Source organism: Parambassis ranga, chromosome 17 (assembly GCF_900634625.1).
Source record: "Parambassis ranga chromosome 17, fParRan2.1, whole genome shotgun sequence".
Taxonomy (NCBI): domain Eukaryota; kingdom Metazoa; phylum Chordata; class Actinopteri; family Ambassidae; genus Parambassis; species Parambassis ranga.
Window position 1 is genome coordinate 9,451,927 of NC_041037.1, and position 19,126 is coordinate 9,471,052.

A 19,126-nucleotide genomic window follows, 5' to 3' on the forward strand; every position below is an offset into this window, starting at 1 on the left:
TTACACCCTTGATCTGTGTTAGTGCCCTCTGATCTGAGAGATTCTAACACAGAGAGGTGTGTGTGTGTGTGCGTGTACGTACGTATGCAGTGCAGGGCATTAGTGTACATATCTGTGTATGTTATAGTAAATATGCATGTATAATCTGATTACATAATATAGTGTGGTTCAATCAAAGTGCCGCACGCTCATGAACTGCCTCAGTGTGTGAAACCGTATGTTGGTGGGCTTGCACTTTGGGCTTTGCAGAATGGATTGTTAACTAATTAGTAATGTTGTTGGTGTGATCGCAGTGCTTTGTTGGTGCTTCTTTCCAGCTGCAAAACCCATTCTTTCTGTCTCTCTCTCTCTCTCTGTCTTCCTCTCTCTCTCCATGCTCACTGCCCCGGAACACCTTAATCCAGTGTGAAAGCAATTGGCTCTCTCAGATCTAATCAATAGAGGGCCAGGGCAGTGAGCCAGGGGGAACATCTCTGGCCCCTGCTCAGCTACAATCAATTTAGAACCATCGATTCAGTGATTGAAATACAAAGAGCCGAGGTGCTGGACCATACAGGTGCTTTAGTGTTTGGGTGTGCCAACATGTTATATATCTCCTCTTGTGAGCATTTCTCTGTATTTATGTGTGTTTGTTTGAGTGTGTGACTATACTGTAGAAGCTGTGGGCAACTGTGTGTGTGTGTATATGGATAGTATGATTTATTTTCGAACCATCTGTAGTAAAGTGGGAATGGCATTTAATCTAGCACCTCTGAGACGAAGCCAAGAAAAAAAAAATCACTCCTAATCCAATATGTCCTGCCCAGGAGAGGTGTGTTTTTTTAAAAGTGTGTGTGTGTGCGTGCATTTGTCTACACCCTAGGGTTTCCTTTTAGTTTGTAAACACAGTGTGCACGGTACAGTGCATATTTTTGGATGCTCATCTATTAGGTGTATGCATGCAGTTTGAAGGGTTATAACATTTGCATGCAAAATGTATGTATACATTGTGACAACAAGAATGCATGCACAACTCTGCACATATGAGGCCTTTTTTCCCACTGTTCTTTGCACGTGGACATGTGTATTCATGCATATATGATGTCACTGCACATCATATTTATTTGACCCTGTTTAAACAGTTATGCACTGCCATGCATATACATAATATGAGCTTATTCATTTATACATTTATAATGCATACTGTGCAATATGTCAGCATGTCAGTATGTGTTCTCTATATGAGAGTTTTATCTGAGCTTCAGGTCAGATGAGTGTGAGCATGCAAGATCATTTTAGTCTAATTCAGACCAGGTCATCACAGACTTCACATCTCAAAACTGCTGATTTACTGCAATTGGGATTGTTCCAAATACAGCAATGTATGTGTTAATAGTTAGGCTAGAATTATACTTGTGTGGGCGTGTGGGGTGTGTGGACACCTCAGATGTGTACTAAAACTTCTACTTCCAGTCTTGCACGAGGTGTATCTTTCCTCACTGTGTTGTTTCCCTTGCACATTTAGATTTTTTAATATTAAAAATGACTAATTACACGGCCTATCTTCTAATTAAGCATCTGTAAAAACACATATAACAAATAAGGGTGCACAAATGTCCACACAGAGATACAAATGCAGACTGTATAACACCCACATAAGGCATTAGTGGAAGAATTCTCATAAGAACAAGACTTCATCTAACCCAACCTAATTGTACATGTTCACACACAAACACACACACACACCAGCACTGCTGTATCTTGTTAGGCTTTACCATCCTGTTAATGGCTTTCTGCCATTCATACGATTAATCCTTCTCCCCAGTTGGTCATGCTGTGTTTTAGCCTTAATTTTCTGCTGGACAAGGTGCTGCTGTTTTTCCCCAAAGTCTAGTGTCGGAAGTCCAGGAAAGGATTTGGATTTGTCACACACAAATTACAGGAAGTCGCACAAACGTAGGACCATAAACACTGTTTTTGTTCCTGATTTACCTGATTTCATCTTGATACACTTACTACAAGCACCTACCTACAAAATTATGGCCAAACATTGGAAATGAATGTGTTGAATATGTGTGAACTGTTAGGACTTTCAGTTTCCATCAATCCAAGCAATGCATTCATGCAGCACAGAGAACTCCCATATGAATGCACCTACTTTTAAACACACACAAACAACCATTCTACACACATGTGAGTGCCAGTTTCATAGCTCTGGGCATATTGACCAAAGCTGTCTTATAAAGGTCAGCACTGTCCAGATTTGGACAGGTAGGATAGAGGCCGGAGCCCACTTATCACACACACCATTTCTGTGTGTTAGTGTGTGTTGACTGGAAGCGGATACAGCTTACTGATAAGGTTGTGAAGAGGTCAGGCAGCTGTAAATATGACATGAATATAGATGTGCTGTGGGTCTGGTTACCTTTAGAGGATTTCACAGTTTCACATGCATTGCGTGCCAAGAAATGGGGTCAACCTCTGCCCATTCACTTTATATGACAGAATATCAGATGAACACATAGATTTGTTTTTGTATTGTAAAAGCAAAATTCACCCTTTGAGATTTTCTATCAGATGTTGCTCTGCACGTCAACCAGATTGTTTTTTTATGTGTAAAATCACACTCATTCTGAATCATGAATAGAACTGTTTGTTTTCCAGTGTCGGGCAGGACAAATAGCATAGTTGCTTTAAACAGCATTTAATAGCCAGCCTTATTTATTTCCAGTTGCCTTTTGTCAATTTTAGAAATAATAACCTCACCATGTCACTTAGTATGCAGTGGGAAATGGCTGCTTCACACAGAAGCAGATACTGTGGTTATTCTCCCACCAACAATTTGAGTGACAAGACGTACACCTGAGTGCTTTCTCACTTTGTTTAGCTCTCACTTCCCCATTTCTCTTTGTCTCCCTTTCTCACACTCTGTTTCTCTCATTCCGGTCACTTTTACTCTCCCACGCTTCACACATAATTTCTGCTTTTTCTCTTTTGATGCAGAGCATTTTATCATTACTTCCCATTAGGCATAAAAGCAGCAGGGACGTTGAGCAGCAGATATGCTAGTACAGCTGGAGGAACACCATGCTGGTGAATGCATAATTGTAATGATATAGCTGTTTTTGTGACGTCATCTTCATCCACGGGTGCAGTGCTCCCGATAACCTTTGCATCACTGTGTAGCTCACACCGCCTCTCCTCATTTGTTCTTCTATAGTTCAGCTGTCCATCTCTTGTCCTGTTAGCAGTGAGGCAGTCTGCAGCCCATAAGTAAGCTTGGATACTCACATAGCTGGGCACATAGACTATGTCCAAACCTAAACAGATTTGTTTTAACACAAATCGTTTTTTGCTTCATTTATACATAGAACCCATTAATACATTTTCAATGTGCTGCTCATTCATTAGATAAGCTGCAATTAGTATAGAATAGTAAATGTCAAATGTATATTTAGTCCTCCTAGGACATATTTGTTTTGTTTTTTTCAGCCACATTTAGTATTGCAAGAAGAACTGAAAGATACCATTTTAGCATCAAAACCACTGGAAGATATGTAAGTTCTTCAGATCAGAATTGAAGTGTAGAAGTGTAGAATGTAGAAGTGATTTGAAAAACTGCAGTTCCCTTTTGCAGCCTCTACGTGCTGGCCTCAAAATTAGGTCAATCCCTATAGACCCCATGTTGAAATTGCCAACTTTAAAATAAAAAAACACACATACACATTTACAGCCTGTCTTTTGATAAGTTTTGTGCAGCCCATCCTGGAAAACATAACTGAGTTAAATATATTTCATTCCTTGAAAATGGAATGTCTCTGTATTTTTCTGCCTGCATTTCTATGTGTTAATGGGGTGGGGACTCAGCATGATGGCAGCCCATAATGGTAACCACACAATAATAGCGGTTTTCCTTTAAAATGTGTTTAATTTGTGTGTATTTGATGATCTTTACCTAACCCCTTACCCTGGGTCACAGCCAAAACAAAGCGGCACTCAAACCCCGCCTGTTTTGTGACAAATGTATGGAGGAATTTTTTTGTTATAACTTACTCCTCCCTTTGTAAAACTGTTAGCCTAAACCTGACCAGTTAATGCTCAGTTCTTGTAAACAGTAGTCATCGGCAGTCTACCATGGATGGTGCTGTTGGCCAGTGTTTTTTAAAGGAGTGTTCCTCCCCCTTTTTTTTTCTTGCCATCCTCATCTAAGTCTACTGGATATAACCTCTAGCCCCCCTAGTGTGCCTAACAGCCTATTTGTCATGTGTGAAAATGTCACCATTAGCATGAAAGGGTGCAGATGCTTACTTCTGGTTTTATAGGTCCGACACATGTCACCACACTTCTATGTGGTGATGGTGTCAGGGATGGAAGGGCCTTTCACACTCTCTAAGATGAGCATTGTGAATGATTCTGCCATGGGTTGCTAGTGCAGAAAATGTTGGTGTGAACATTGTGTTATGTACGCTCAATTAGGACTCAAATTAGGGAATGGTAAACAGTGAAGGGACCTTTGTTTTTCAGTTGTTTTATCATTCTACTCCACTGCTACCTTCATAATTACTCATCCCCCCTCACAGGCCTCTACACTCATTAGCAGGCCCTCAACCCAGAGCCAAAGGGGTGGGTATTTTAGGATATGAACATGGGTATTTGGAGCAATTGTTAAGGCTTGCTACAGTTGAACAATTCTCAAAGCATTAAACAGGCTGATACCAAACCAGTATGTTTGGTATAGGATAAACAACATTGATCAGAATTTTCTTTTTGCACCTCTTTTCTTTGATATATTACATGAAGTTGAATACTTTTTATGTGTTATTTTGTATGTAATGTCATAGATGTGTATAAAACTACAACTTCACTTCGATTTGGAAATTCACCAGCAGATACTAAATACCTTTTTTTTTTTAACTTTAATTAATTTCTAGGTTTCAAACAGATCCATCAAGACAGGCTTAGAAAGCAACTTTTAGATCATTTGTTAATGTTATCTTTCTTATTAGAACATTTTATTCATAAAAGGACAATATATGTGGTGTTAAAAACAACAAAGCCTCATGATTCTTCTTCTTTTTTTCAAGAAATGGTAAAATTCTAAGTGTATGTGCTCTGTTTTGTAGACTGCATCACTAAATCCATGGCTGTAAACTCAAAGCACGTAGTCCCTTTCTGAATCTTTATTCACATTCACTTTCAATTACACACTGTGTGAACAAATAACAAAACCTGAGCCAGTCAAAGGGTCCCAGTGCTGCCAAATGGAATAAGGGTCCAACTGTTGCTAAACCGATCTGATCACCTCCTTTGTGTTTCTTTGTTTTAGTTTTTAATTGTATACAAGACAGAACAAAAAAAAGTCATTTCTTAATGAGCCCTTTTCGTCGCTGTCCCCAGTGATTTCCCAATTGTGTAGCCGTATTCTTTATAATAAAGTTCCTGAGCAGTTTGAAAGGAAAAGGTTTGAAGGCCATGAACGCAACAGACATTGTTGAGCGAAGCAACAGCGAGGAAGCAAAAAGAGCAAGAGTGGGCATCTTTGGCTAACTGCTATAGATTAATTGATCTAGCCATGAAGTTAATGAGCTAGATCCGTTTTAAAAGAGACAAGTGCTGAGACAGAGGGAGCTAATGGTCTCTCACAACTTCAAGCAGTAAGAGGGAGCCATTTTTCTTGGAACATATTGTATACTTTATCCACTATACGACATAGTCACAAAGTACCTGACAATGCCCATAAATGGTTATTGATGATCATCAGGATGTAATCCATAGACAACAACAGAATAACGGTTATAAAACCTGGATTGCCCAATAGATATGTTCTGTGATTGAGCTGCATTTCATTTGACATTAAAGATGGTAAATGTCCTCACAATAGTGTGCGCACATTTTTTGTGACTTCAGTGTGAAGTTAAATTGATCAGATCAATACCACAATCATAGTGCAATCAAACCCTGACAATAAAAAGCTTCTTGCTCACATAACACCCACGGACTGATTTCACCCCTCATCAAGTAACTCTCTATCTCTGTCTCCCCTGCCCCTCCTTGTTTTTTCTCTGTTAGTTGGCAGTGGGCAATGAGCCTGGTCAGTCCCCTGTTAGGTTCTGATTACAGCGTAGATTGTAGTGCAAGCACATGTTACTGCCTGCTGTGTGGCGATATGTTTCGAAGGGCGGTTTTTCTCTGCTACCTTGCCAGGCAGGGATGGATTGGCACAGTGGAGTTTCCTGGAATACCAATGCCTCCTCATCTTTTTCTATCTCTTTTCCTCTGACCGCTCATCTATCTAAAATATATGCCCAGCACCTTGGCATCTTCCTGGAAATAAAACTGACCTTAGTCGATGTTCCATGCTCCATGCTCCTCCATGTTTGTGGAGGTAAAAGATTATATAGATCTGTATCATGCCTTTATTATGCACATGCATACACATGCAGACGCACAACTCACGCACACACGCTTTTCAGTAAGCCAGATTTCCCAGTCGGCTGGTCTGTCATTGGCCGGCTGTTCAAAGGGAAAGTGTGGGCCAAAAAAATACTGGCTGTGAGGTTACCATGGTAACAGCCTGCCCAGGGGCGTAGGCTGTCTGCTAAATTGTTCGCTGGTTTGTTAACACTCACACATACACACACGCACACACACCTTAATTTGAATAGAACGTGTCTTCCTATATTCATTGTCTGGTGGCAGACACATGCTCTGTTCATTAGCATTAGCAGTCAAACTGTTGGATTTATATCTGTATGTGAAGGAAACAGAATATTTTGGAGAAATCACACACAGGCCTGGGCTGTCTCTTCTTCTAGTTATCTCACTGCTGCACTGCCCTCTATTGAAACCATTCAGAAGTGATTTTTATTTCTCCAGACATGTTCACAAGCAGCTATACTAGGCTGTCATTTTGTGAATATTTGGAATGTAATGTATAACAGTATAAAGTGTAATGCAGTATTCTTATTGTATAGGACCGGCTTCTCTGTTCTGATACAAGACTACACTGCAGTACAGCTTTGTGTTGTGTTCTCCCTTAATTGGAGGGTATCTCAGCTTTCTCAAGGGGGTTTAGGCATTGTTCAGTTTCTGCAGTGTCAGGTGCTGCTGTATTAGCTTGTTGAAAGAGCAGGTACATCAACGTGAGCGATGAGGAGGACAACGAAGACCGCAGAAAGTTAAGGGAACTCGTATGTGAGCGTAAAATGTGGGTGGTTGTGGGTGTAGCTGTGTGTTTTACCTCAGAAGAGAGGCTCTGACAGGGCCAGAATGGACAGATGATTAATGATCAGGGGGCGGAACTCTTCAGTGGTGCTGCTCTTAACAAAAGAAGATGAGGTATGCTTGGAGCGCTTTTGACCATCCCTTTTATTCCCCAGGAAAACCACTATCGCCCTCTTACCCCTCCCTTACATTCTCTCCCTCTATGAGATTAGAAGGTGATGACAGGAAATAGTGGAAACTTACACTGACCAGACTTGCCAAGTGATGTTACTGATGTCTACCCTGTATGGCCTCACACTGATATTTGGAAAATTTGATCCCTAACGACCTTGGATGGTACTTGAGAAAAAAAAAAGCTGAATAGTTCTTAAATCAGTTTCTGTAAATGAATAAATCATAACCCTAAAAGGCAGTTTATTTTGACTTTTAATATCCTGTAGGCATTTCCTGATGATTCTGACAGGGCTTTGTTTCAACCCATGCCTCAGCCTCAGATAATTGTATTGTGTTTTTCAATGACCTTGTGGAGAAATGGAACACCTGGGTTGGAAAAGCAGCTCATTACGTGGATTGTGGCTGGAAAATGAACAATGACAGAAGAGGCAGGCTGAATACCAACGCGCTGCCGCGCTGATTGCCTTTTTGTTTTAAGATGTTGGCTGTCCTGCCACGTTTTTTGTCCCCTCTGTCAAGTAAACATGTTCATTTCACCACTCAATTGATATTCTAAGATTTATTGCATCAACAAATCCGCAGAGGCATGGACTCAGCATGCTCGCAGCCTCCTGTGGTTTCAGTGAGAAAGTGCTGTCTTTCTGAGTGACTGAGCAAGAAACTAGTGAAATTGGGGTCAACTGGGGTCTTGACCCGATCATAAGCCTGTCTGCATGACTGTTTGTGAGTGAGCGGGAGCACGCATGACTCTGGTGCTTCTAAAGACTCTGATCCATGCCATGTGATGGATGAGGGTTTAGGTTAAGGGTGTATTGGAGGCCTAAGAGTTGTATTTAAGGGTCACTCACAGATGTGCCATTCTCTGTGTCACACCCACTCACAGAGTTAGTATGTCAAAATTAAGCAAGCGGAAATTCAATTATATTTAAATAATAGTGATTGATATAAACATTTAATACAGAACAACCACACTCTCACACAATGACCACTAGAATAGGTCAAAGATTTGTTTATTTGGCTTTTTTGTTCCATCATACTGTTGCTATCATTTATTTATAGCATTACTTTTTCTGGTATTTTCTCCATTTTTGATTATTTTTGCTTTCAGCCCCTGCTTGGTTAAGGTTGGGCAACAAAACTACTTGGTTTGGGTTAAAATGGATTCTTTTACATCTTTAAACACATTTGAAATTCCTGCAACTGCAACATTTTGTTTTGGCTATAAAGACCCTCATCTCTGGATTTCATAGGGGGGTGCACAGCAGTGGTCTGCCAGCAGTGGTCAATCTTCTGGAAAAGTCTGGCTTTACAGTGTAGAACTTAGTTGAGGAGATCTAAGATTTATAACCTCAACTTCAGTACCTTTCCACTTCATCCACTGTGTACATTTGATTTCATTTCAGTTTTCTGCCAAGCCATTCCTGTTGGTTTAAAACCACCTCAGAGTGATGCCAACAGTAAAGTCAGTGGGGAGGACTTTAGTGTACTGTAACTTTGATTGGGTTTGAGTCAGAAAGCTATTTCCAAACCCGTTTTGGTCATAATCCTTTGCTTTGGCTTCCTGCAATTTCTAACTCCTGCATTACCATTTTATCTCTCACACACCTGGCGATGCTTCCCTGACAAGCTAATGTAAATCTTATCGCAGTGCCTCCATTAATCCCACGTCTCCAATTATTTTGGTTTCTTATGGAACATATGCAACTGCACATTCTAAGCACATGCACCTTATGTGACATGGTCTCAGTGTGCTTCAGTGTGATGTATTGCCTGCAGTGTGCACTATTATACACTCAGCAAGCATATTGCTTAGTCTAACCTCTGAGCACTAACTCCCAGCTCTGCATATCAGCCGTTCTTAAAGCCTGTGCACAGAGACTAGCTCATATTGCTAATCTCCTCATGTAGCACTTGTCCGGGCCAATCAATACACCACTGTTGTGTGTAGAAAGAGGATCAACGTTTTCTCCTAATTAACTCAAAATGTAGAAAAGTGCAGTCACCATGCTGGTTTATACACAACATTCATATTTAGATTGTTGTCATTATTAGAAATGAGTAATTTAGTACCAGCTGGGAAAATGACAGTGAAGAGATCATCGTCTCTTTTCTGCCTGTCCGGTTTGCTACTGTAATGGCATGAGGTCATCTCTCCTAAGACTGCGATGAGTGGTGTGCAGTGAACCACAGCCGCCATACCTGCGTCAACTCACTGCAGGACGAGCAGAAGGAGAGTAAGACAGGCATAAATTCAGACCTGTCAATCAAGACACTGAAGAAAGGAGGGGAGGAAAGGTGGGAGAAAAGTGAGAGCAAATTCGTTTCCAGTGGGACAGACAAAAAGCTGGTAGGGCAGAGAAGAAGTGCGGAACAGAGGAGGAGAGAACAATGCAAGGAGAATCCTGTAGGGACTACTTGAAAGGAATGAATGTTTTGTTTCTGCATGCAGCCAGTTCAGCAGTGGGTTACTCTCCCACTGGGGAGACTAATTGCTTGTTGATCTAATGTTCTATCCCCTCCTGTCCCTGAAAACCAACACATTTGATGAGTGATGGGTCTATGTGTTTTTTTTTTCCTGCAGCACTGGGAACTCCTGGCCTCTTCCATTCTAAATATTCACAAATCAGGAAGAAAGACTTTGGGCTCAGTTCCAAATTCAATGAAGCATAACACTGCTCAGCCCACTGCTGCTCGCCCTTAGAACGAGACCTTTGAGGGTTTTCTAACATTATTCCCATCGCTTTCTCTTTCCCTTTTTGCCCACATCGGGCTCTTCCTCCCTTTCACTCTGTGAGGCAGATCAGTGAGCACTTAATTAATGAGTTTGATGCAAGGATTCATGCACATATTACGTGTCAATTAGAAAAAGAGCCTCAGCTCCAAGGTAGGAGCTGTAATCTAGGCAGACATTCATCTTATGCTGTGTTTAAAGTGTTTGCATGTGTGTGGCTGCCTGTTTGTTTTTGCCTGGCTGTCACTTATCTCCCTGCCTGTAATGCTGATTGCAGCATCTTTACTTTTCCAAGGAGAGGCATTAAATTATCTCAGGTTCTGTGGAACATATTCTAGTCAAGTGGCGGAAAATGTGGGAGCACCATCTCATTTAATGGGGTCAGCGGTGGTTACATGTGCTGCTGTGTAAATCAGTTCAGTAAATGTATTCTGGAGGTGAGGATAGCATTGATTCTAATGCGGTGGCGTTTCTCAGGGTGTGTGTATGTTTATGAATACATAGAGTGTGTGCGTTCTTTAGCTCGCGAGTCGGCTTTGAGGCGCATTTGCAGCACTACTGCAACTCAGACAGCTGAATCAGCACAGCCTCCTCTGCCTTTCTCTGCACTTTTGCCCATTTATGAGTGTCCAGGCTAGCTCCTCTCTGTCTGTAAACACACAACCCCAGGGGCAGAACCCAATGCACATATTCCGCTCACACCCCATTAAACACACACCGAACAACCTATTGTGATCCCTTTTCATGAGAGCTCGGCAATACATTTGAAGCTTTGCTTGCTTTTTGCGAGATGGCGATCTGCATGCGTGTGGTTCTCTGCTTCCACTGAATTTGATAAAGCAAAGATGATGACGCATAGCTTCTCTCCCCTTCTCCTGCTAAAAATGAATTTTTGATCTGTGTTTTATCGTCTTGTAATCCCTGATATCGTTGGAAGTTATTGCTTTATAAAATGGCTCTGCAGATGGTTTGAGCTACCCCATACGGCCAGGGGGAGCTTTTAAGAGTCTCAATGTTCTTGTATTAGAAGGGGCTTGATCTCGTCACACATGAAATCTATGCATTATGAGGAGAGAGAGGTTGCAGACTTCCACTCCAGCATTAAAAAAGAGCTTTACACTACCTTATAAGAACATTATTACATTTTCAGTACTCTGTCAAACCCCTTAGGACATTTCTTCGGTGCGTCTGCAGGGCAGCTTCGGAGCATCCACATGCTAGCAGAGCATTCTTTTATAAAGTGTTTGTGGTCTGATCGTGTGTGTGTGTTTGTATTTAGTGGTGCAGCCGCCTGTGGACAGTGCTGTGTGACTAGACATGAGGTCAGTCAGTTAGCCTTTGGTGTGGCCGAAAGATACATTAAAGGAGATGGAAGAGCAGCTTGACTTGTGTGTCCGTCTGTGTGTGTGTGTGTGTCTCATCTCTTTCCTCCACATGATTTCTGTCTTTATCTCTCAGTCCATCACTACCATCCCTTAGAGAGAGAGAGACAGCTGAATGCTAACTTCTCAGTGCATTTTTTTAAATGGAGCATAGCTTTTTAAAATTAATTAATAAAAAAGGTCTAAATGGTTTTCTCATACACACTCTACCATTTGAAACGACACAGAATCAGACCAGCTCCTTGTCATTGTTGCTTCAAGTAACTCTCCACTTACCAAGCTCTTCATTTTGTAATAAAAGCCTCTTTGTCAGATACAATACAACCACTTTGTGGTAAGCAAATTTAGTACTGACTTAAAGCATCTCTTCTTTATTATCTGAAACGCTCAACCAGTGGCTCATCATTTTGATAAACCCTGTCCTTGTTGGCAGACTATATATAATATTTAGTTTTATGGCAGCATGTTTTCTTCTTCTTACATACTGCCTAAGTGCTGTTGTTGACTTTGACTATCCTGCACCCACAGTCGATCTTTTCCAATCTTTTACTCAGGAAAATAGAGTAAGCTATATGTCCCATTAAATTTATAACCACTCCCGCTTTGGAGTGCAGCAATGGCACCATTTCCACCCCCACGCTAAAATATTAGACATTTATCATAGTTATTATAGTCAGTAAATCCTTCCTCACAGTGCAGAAACTCTTCAGCTTTGTATTCTTTTGGGATGTGATAGTAAATGGATTAGGATATTGCCGGCACTTAGGCGCAGTGATATCAGACACAATAATCTTTGTCCTCCACCATGGCCTTTAGAATTAAGGACTCTGACACTTCACAGCAACCTCCACAAATTAGTGCCACCTGGACTCCTCTTTCTATCACTCTGTCTCTAAGTTGAGGGTTGTGCTCAGGCTGCTGATGGTATCACATGATGGAGAAACAAAACAAAATATTACAACATATGCATATAAACTCCAGCAAATTACTATTTTAGGATCTTCAGAGATGTCTCGTCCAAGTGGGATTAGGATTAGTGGAAGATTGAAATGGCCACAAATATTTGCAACATCGTGGGTGGCCAAAGAAGTTCAGAAGCTCATTGCAGATGAGAAAAGAACAAAAGGAAATGATATACTATATCAGTACTGTATCAGTGTAGACATGCAGAAGAGATTAGGACTACAGAAATAGGAATATACTGCAATACCATAGATACCAATACCAATGTGTGCCATCTAACAGCCTGAGTAACAAGGATGATGTCATTATGGTGAACGTTTTTTTTCTTGCAACGTTTTCTGTAAATGTCACCAATTAATACATGGTGTCTCTTTTTGCATATTTGTTTAATCTGTTCAGTCTTCGATGTTAGGTGGGTTAAGTGTATCATAAAAAGCAGAGAACCAGTCACTCGCTTGCGCTGTAGTTCTTTGTTTACCATTCCAGCAGATAATGAGTCCCAGATGCTTGTTCCTGGTGTGTTGCTTGGCTCGTGGATTTTTCCTTTCCCTTCCTTTTCTAACTGTTGTTTTTTTCTTCTTCTCTTGTCATAGCATGCCCACCGGGTACCTTCAAGTCAACCCAGGGTCCAGGTCTTTGTCTACAGTGCCCTCCTAACAGCCGCTCCCCAGCCGAGGCTGCCACCATCTGTGTGTGTCGGAATGGCTACTACCGTGGGGATGCCGATCAGCCAGATGAACCCTGCACCAGTAAGCATACCATACATGACACTGCATACACACTCTTTATGCTGTCACACACTTGTATTCTTGTAGAACAACACCCAGTAATAGGTGATGCTGCATGCATGCAGTATCCATTATCCATTTAGGTGTAAATGTATATGTGACATTTATGATGAATAGACTGCTCATGCATATACAGCGTTATGTTTGGACAATGACATGTTTTTTTCTCACTCCTATTGTGTCCATGTATTTAAATCACCAAAGCCTGGTCTAGTCTTAATAATGAAAAGTGCAGCATTTCCATCATTGATATCTCCATCATTGTGCCAATGAGTTTCTTCTCCATTATCTCTACCTCTCTTCCTCTCTCTCTGTGTTCTGCTGTTGTTCTTTCATTCTTGTCTGGTATCATCCCCCGAAGTCCTAATTACTCAGGCAGATGCTGCGAAGCTTCGACACTGTCCTGCCGTTATCCGCTGGAGATCCAATAAGGCCCCCTCGCTGAATCATAGTTATCTTAATATGATGTAAAAGCAATATGCTAAGCCTTCCTGTCGTCCCTGCTGACGCTCAGTTACGCAAAAGGACAGCACTCACAGGCCCCAAAAAAAGTTTGTTTACCTCTTCCTTCGCTTGCCATGAGGGAGGCTTCTTAATGGTTTGTTCTCCTCACAACAGCAGACCTGGATGCATTATTGGTGTGGTTATGTATTCATTTAGTCCTGATTTACTGTGGTTAATTGGCCCAGTCAGGGCTGTACTTTCCTAATCGGTGAGCAGCTGCAGAGATGTGCAGTTTATTCATTGCACCACGTTTCCTTTTTATACCTTTGAATAAGTGCCTTAAAAAAACTGTAGAGGAACTGTGCCTGTTTTTAACACCTCCCAAGTGTAGCTATCCACACCATCAGGCTCTCAATGGATGACACCCTTCTTTCACCTTGACTTTTCTCAGCCCTCCCGTGGTATACTACAAGGCTCTCTGGTGAATTTGTGAATGCTCCATCAACTATAGCATCTGCCTCTACCTTGAGGCCTTGAATATTCCCCTGGTAATCTCAACAGCTCCCCGCTGATCATCTTTTGTTTTTCAAATGCAGGCTGCTACCTTTGCTTTTTTCAGTCATCATAGTCCTGTCTTCTCTGTCAATTCTGCCCATTTTTTCTCTGCTTTACATTTTTCCTCTTCAGTGTGTTTTAATAACACACATTTATTTGTGAGTTAAGAAGCATAATATTGCGGCAGACTGCATTGCTTTTATTTCCCATGCATCCTTTAAAAATGTCCTAGTGAGAATTTAGTTTTCAACTGCCCCTTTGAACATTAACCTCTTAAACCATCTTCACTGGTTCCTCAGAAATCTTCTGCAGCAGCACATTCAAAGCTTTCTCTGAGGTTTTGAACATACAGTAGCAGCCGAGCCTGGTGCTCTGGGTGCCCTGGAGCTCAGCAAGAGTGGGGGGTGTAGTGAGATCATCCTAGTAAGAATCTCTTTAATACTGCCAGCCCTGATAAGAGCACTGCTAGAGTAGCTTAAATCAGGCCAGTCTGTAGCAGGAGAAGCTGTAGCTTAAGCGCTTCTCGCCAGCGTCAGAGGCACAGGTCCCTGTATGCTCCAGATCAGTCTGATTAGCTCGCTGATGGATTGTCCAGCGCCTGGCTCTGTCAGCAGGAGGCCTCACGCAGTACTCCCCATCCCTGCCCCACCACCTTTTTCCTTCAGGAATATGAATATGGCAAGCCTAGGTTGCACTTCAAAATACCCATCCACCTTCCACCCCCTCTTTTAGCCCAATCTTCTGTCTTCCGCTGACTCCAGTCAGAGCCTGAGGGGAGGAACACCACAAGTGTAATGTCTCACAGTGTGAAGCCCACTCTTTTCAGCTAGGCTATCCAGCATAGCAGGGACATCTGGGACAGCAGTTTTGCATTTCACTCCATCCCCTCTCGGTCCATTCTCCAGCCTCCAGGCTCCAGTGTGACGTACCTCTGCTTCCCCGCGGGTGTGCATGTGTGAAAAAGAATTAATGTGTACATGTGAGGGTGTTTCGATGGGGGGAGGTCTGCCCGCTCCAGCATGCTGGGCCAGTGGGTTTCTCTCATTGTGTGAGTAAGAGGAGGAGAGTGACAAGCTGAGTGGAGACTGAGGGGAGTCAAGTGGTGAAACCAGTGCTTATTGGTCCGTTGGGAAGAAGGGATGCAGTGATAGAGCATCCCGGTGTGAAGAAAGGGGAGGGAGTGATGGAGGGAAAAGGGACTAATAATGACAGTGAAAGAAAAAAAAATCCCATCAACGCAGTGGGAGGGATGACAGAGATATGACTATACATTTGAAAATTAAGCATACTACACAGCAATGCATGATGTCAGAGAGATCCCAGAGAACCACACTACAATATTACATTAAAAAAAAATGTATAATGATGGAAACTACCTTCGCCAGCTCCTAACCAACACCCCATAAATATCTTTGGAATGTAATTGAATCAACATAAATATAGGGAAAGAGAAGGAAAATAGTATGTTTCTGATGAATTTTTACATTCCTGATCTGCACCACATTGGCTCAGAACCTTGTGGCTCTCCTTCAGTACTCATATCTGTGGCCTGTCCCCAGAAAGCCTACTTGAGCCCTGTCAAACACTGTCTGCCCTGCTTAATACAAACAAAACCCACCAAAATTCCTGACTGAAAAGACAAGGTTATCTGTTTTTCCATTCTCCTCATCTCCTCATATTGTTTTCTTTCCCTCCCTCCTTCTGTCTTTATCAAACGCAAACGGGAGTGAGCCGTCAATGTGAATACATTTTATCTTCTTTTCCGACATTTTTTCTTTGCCTGTGGGGCTGTTTGAGGGTTCTTCCCACAGCTCAGCCAGCAGCTGGCTAGTTTCCTCTTTCTGTAATGCAGTAGTAAATGCCTACTCTATTCTAAGCCCTGCACTGGCTTGAAGGACATAATGCGGCAATCTGCTGTGGACACACAGACACACGCATGACACCAGTCTCTCTGCTACATTTAAAGATTAGCTGGTCAATGTACATTAAAAGTTATTGTAGAAAACAATGCGTACAGTTAGTTAAAGCGTTAGTCAAAGGAAACCCTTCTCCTCTCATCTTCCAGTCCATCTATGACTTCTTCAGTCTCTCAGTATTAGTCCTTCTAATGTGTTTTATTTCACGTCTCACCAGCCCACACAGCCTCTCTGTCTTTCTCCCAGCTCTTCTGGCTGTGATCAGTTATCTCCACACAGGGACCTTCTGTCGGTCCCTCAAGGCCGGTTTCACATCATAACAACAAACTGTTTGAAAGAATACAAGCACTGGCTTCAGACCATTAAAACTGTGGATGAGTAAACAATATGTAGACTTTTTTATTTAATTTTTAAACACTGGATAACTCTTTATGTTAGAGAGAAAACTGGGATGTAGTCTTTTTACAGCCCAGGTGGCACCGTAAAGCTCTCTCAGTACCAGCACAGCTTTATGCTTATGAGTTTGTAATTGTGTGGAAGATGCAGCGGGAGTGGCATGGTAGGATTATTATAACTCTGGAGATAATAGCCACCATGCTATTGCACAATTTTAGTATGCAATTTGGCAACCATTAAATACCCATTACTGTGGGGATTTTTATGCTTGTTTAAAAATGTTTACCTGCGTGTTTTAATTTAAAAGTGATCTTGTGTGTGTTTCTCCTACTTTAGCACTGATTTATTGATCATTATTTGACCTTGAAATGAATAATAAGTACGATGGTAATAGTAGTAAGATGGCTGCCATGCTTTGTGATCATCAGGCTTCATTTTTAAAAATGCATTGTATTATATTTTTTAGAGAAATGGGCGACTAAACAAACTTGGCGTGTTAGAACATAAAATAAACAGGATTATTATGGGGTTTTGTCAGTGTTTGCAACCATGTAAACAGCTTACACAGGCTGTTCCTTGACTCACAGCTTTGGCAGCAGTGACATCATTGTTGCATTTAAGCACCATCCACCTTGTGCGTTCATCCTACCTTAAGTACAGTATCCTCACTAATTCTGCAGCCTCGCTGTTCTGTGCTTTCTGAGAAACCGTCCTCATTCTGCACGCATCACTCACTTTGGTAAGCCTGTATCATAACGTGCCCCTGTGACTGTTACATCTGTTTAATGGGCATTAAATATATTGGCCGAAGCAGTCCTCTTCACCAGACTCTCCTCTGCATAATGTGGCCCATATTGTACAAAAGCATGCACATTGAGACTCTCTTAGCATTCCTATCACTTGATGTGATTTCACTATTGTGATTTTACTATTGTGTGATACATATGAAGGGCTGCCTGTGGGATACATTATGCATTGCTTCTTCAACACAGCTAAATCTGATCAGAATAGCTAAATCATACCATACCTCTTTCCTTTATACTTTGTTTACACATCAAACCTTATGATAGAAAAAGCATCATTAAAATAGAGCTTTGGTGTGATCCATGCCAAGGGCAGCTTTTTGGACAAATCATGTATTACTCCTGTAATATAAGTGAAAGAAAATGTTTGCAAGCACAACGAAATCTGACTGGCACAGCTAAATGAATGTCAGCTAAGAGCCTGTGGATAAAGTTCTTAACTAATTAAATCCCATGGCAAATTAAAACAGCCAAAGGCTGCAATAATCATCTGCAAATCACTGGTTAAGTAGCAGTCATATCTGATTTCTTGTCCCTGCATATGAGGTGTGGTTCTAATTGGTAAAAACAAGTGTGACATTTTTAACACACCTCAGCCGGGCAACATTTCTTCTTAGTGTTGTATTTGCACATTAAAACAGACAGGGCAGACACCAATACATGGAAGCAGATACTTCAGGTATGTGTGTTTGTGTCACATGCATTTTCCACTTGAGCAGCTGTGCGTTGCTTTTCCCAGCGATGCAAGTTTTTGGGGCAAGTGCATGTATGTGATGGATGATACGGGTGATACATACTGTGTGAGTAACATATGAAGTGCCTATTGTGCAATTCCCTGGGAAGCAGCTAAAGTGCTTCCAATTCCCTCACACACCCTTTTTTGGTGGAATTTTCCCTGCACACATACAATGCATCTGGTAGCATCCAAGGACCAAATCATGTGCCATTTGACCTCATATCTGGAGCACTAGCTGTCCTCTCAGGCACACCATAATAATCACAGTGTGGAGGTCACACCCTTTTCGTCACTGGCCTCTCTGGTGTTGAGGCACTGAGATGAGGTAACAACTAAAACAGTGCTGTTCCCCCACCCTTGTGTGTTGTGCCGTTTTGTCCCAGCCCACAGAGTATATCCCAAATGGCTTTGCAGCAACAGTGATTAATTGTGTCTGTGGTGACTGAAGTAACTATCTGCCCTGGACCAACAGAAATGTGCTATAATATAGTATGGGTAAAAATCTCAATGTAATCCTCTTTTTGTGATATTTTTTTCTCAGTTTGTCAGAGAGCTGAGTAATTTTTCAAAGGCTCTTAAACTGGAAATGGGTCAGTTTAACGTCTTTTTTAACGATAAAGGTCAGCTTTTTATGGAGAATAAATTGGTACCAGATCAGTTCTGCAGCGCTGCCTCACTCAGCCTAAACAGCACTGACTGAGGGCTTTGGCAAGCTGCTGCTTTGTCTGGTATCTGAGAAGAAAGAGCAGCCTCTGAGCAGCCGGAGGGACACAGAGTCTAAGCTAAGCAAAAATCTCAGCGTTTCAATGCCATTAGAACAGACTTTAAAGAATTGTGCTCCAATTGCAGGAGGATGAACAAGCCACTTTTCTGCACCCTAATATTAAGCCACCACTCAAGCAAAACAATAGTTTTATTATTTCTTGATTTCTTTCTGAATATCGTCTTTTGAGGTTCAGCTCCAGCTGCAGGCTATGAGGGAATGAATGGGAGCGTGAATCTCCGGAGCCACTTGGATAAGAATACTCCATGCAA

General features: G+C 41.7%; 1 protein-coding gene across 2 annotated transcripts in view; it reads left to right on the top strand.

Annotated features, from left to right (window-relative positions):
• Positions 1-19,126, top strand: part of ephb1 (EPH receptor B1) — a 131,705-nt gene that overhangs the window by 67,692 nt on the left and 44,887 nt on the right. For both annotated transcript variants that reach the window (XM_028426851.1, XM_028426852.1), the window contains exon 4: positions 13,047-13,202. In XM_028426851.1, the coding sequence (XP_028282652.1) occupies positions 13,047-13,202 (156 nt within the window). The remainder of the gene's footprint in view (positions 1-13,046; positions 13,203-19,126) is intronic.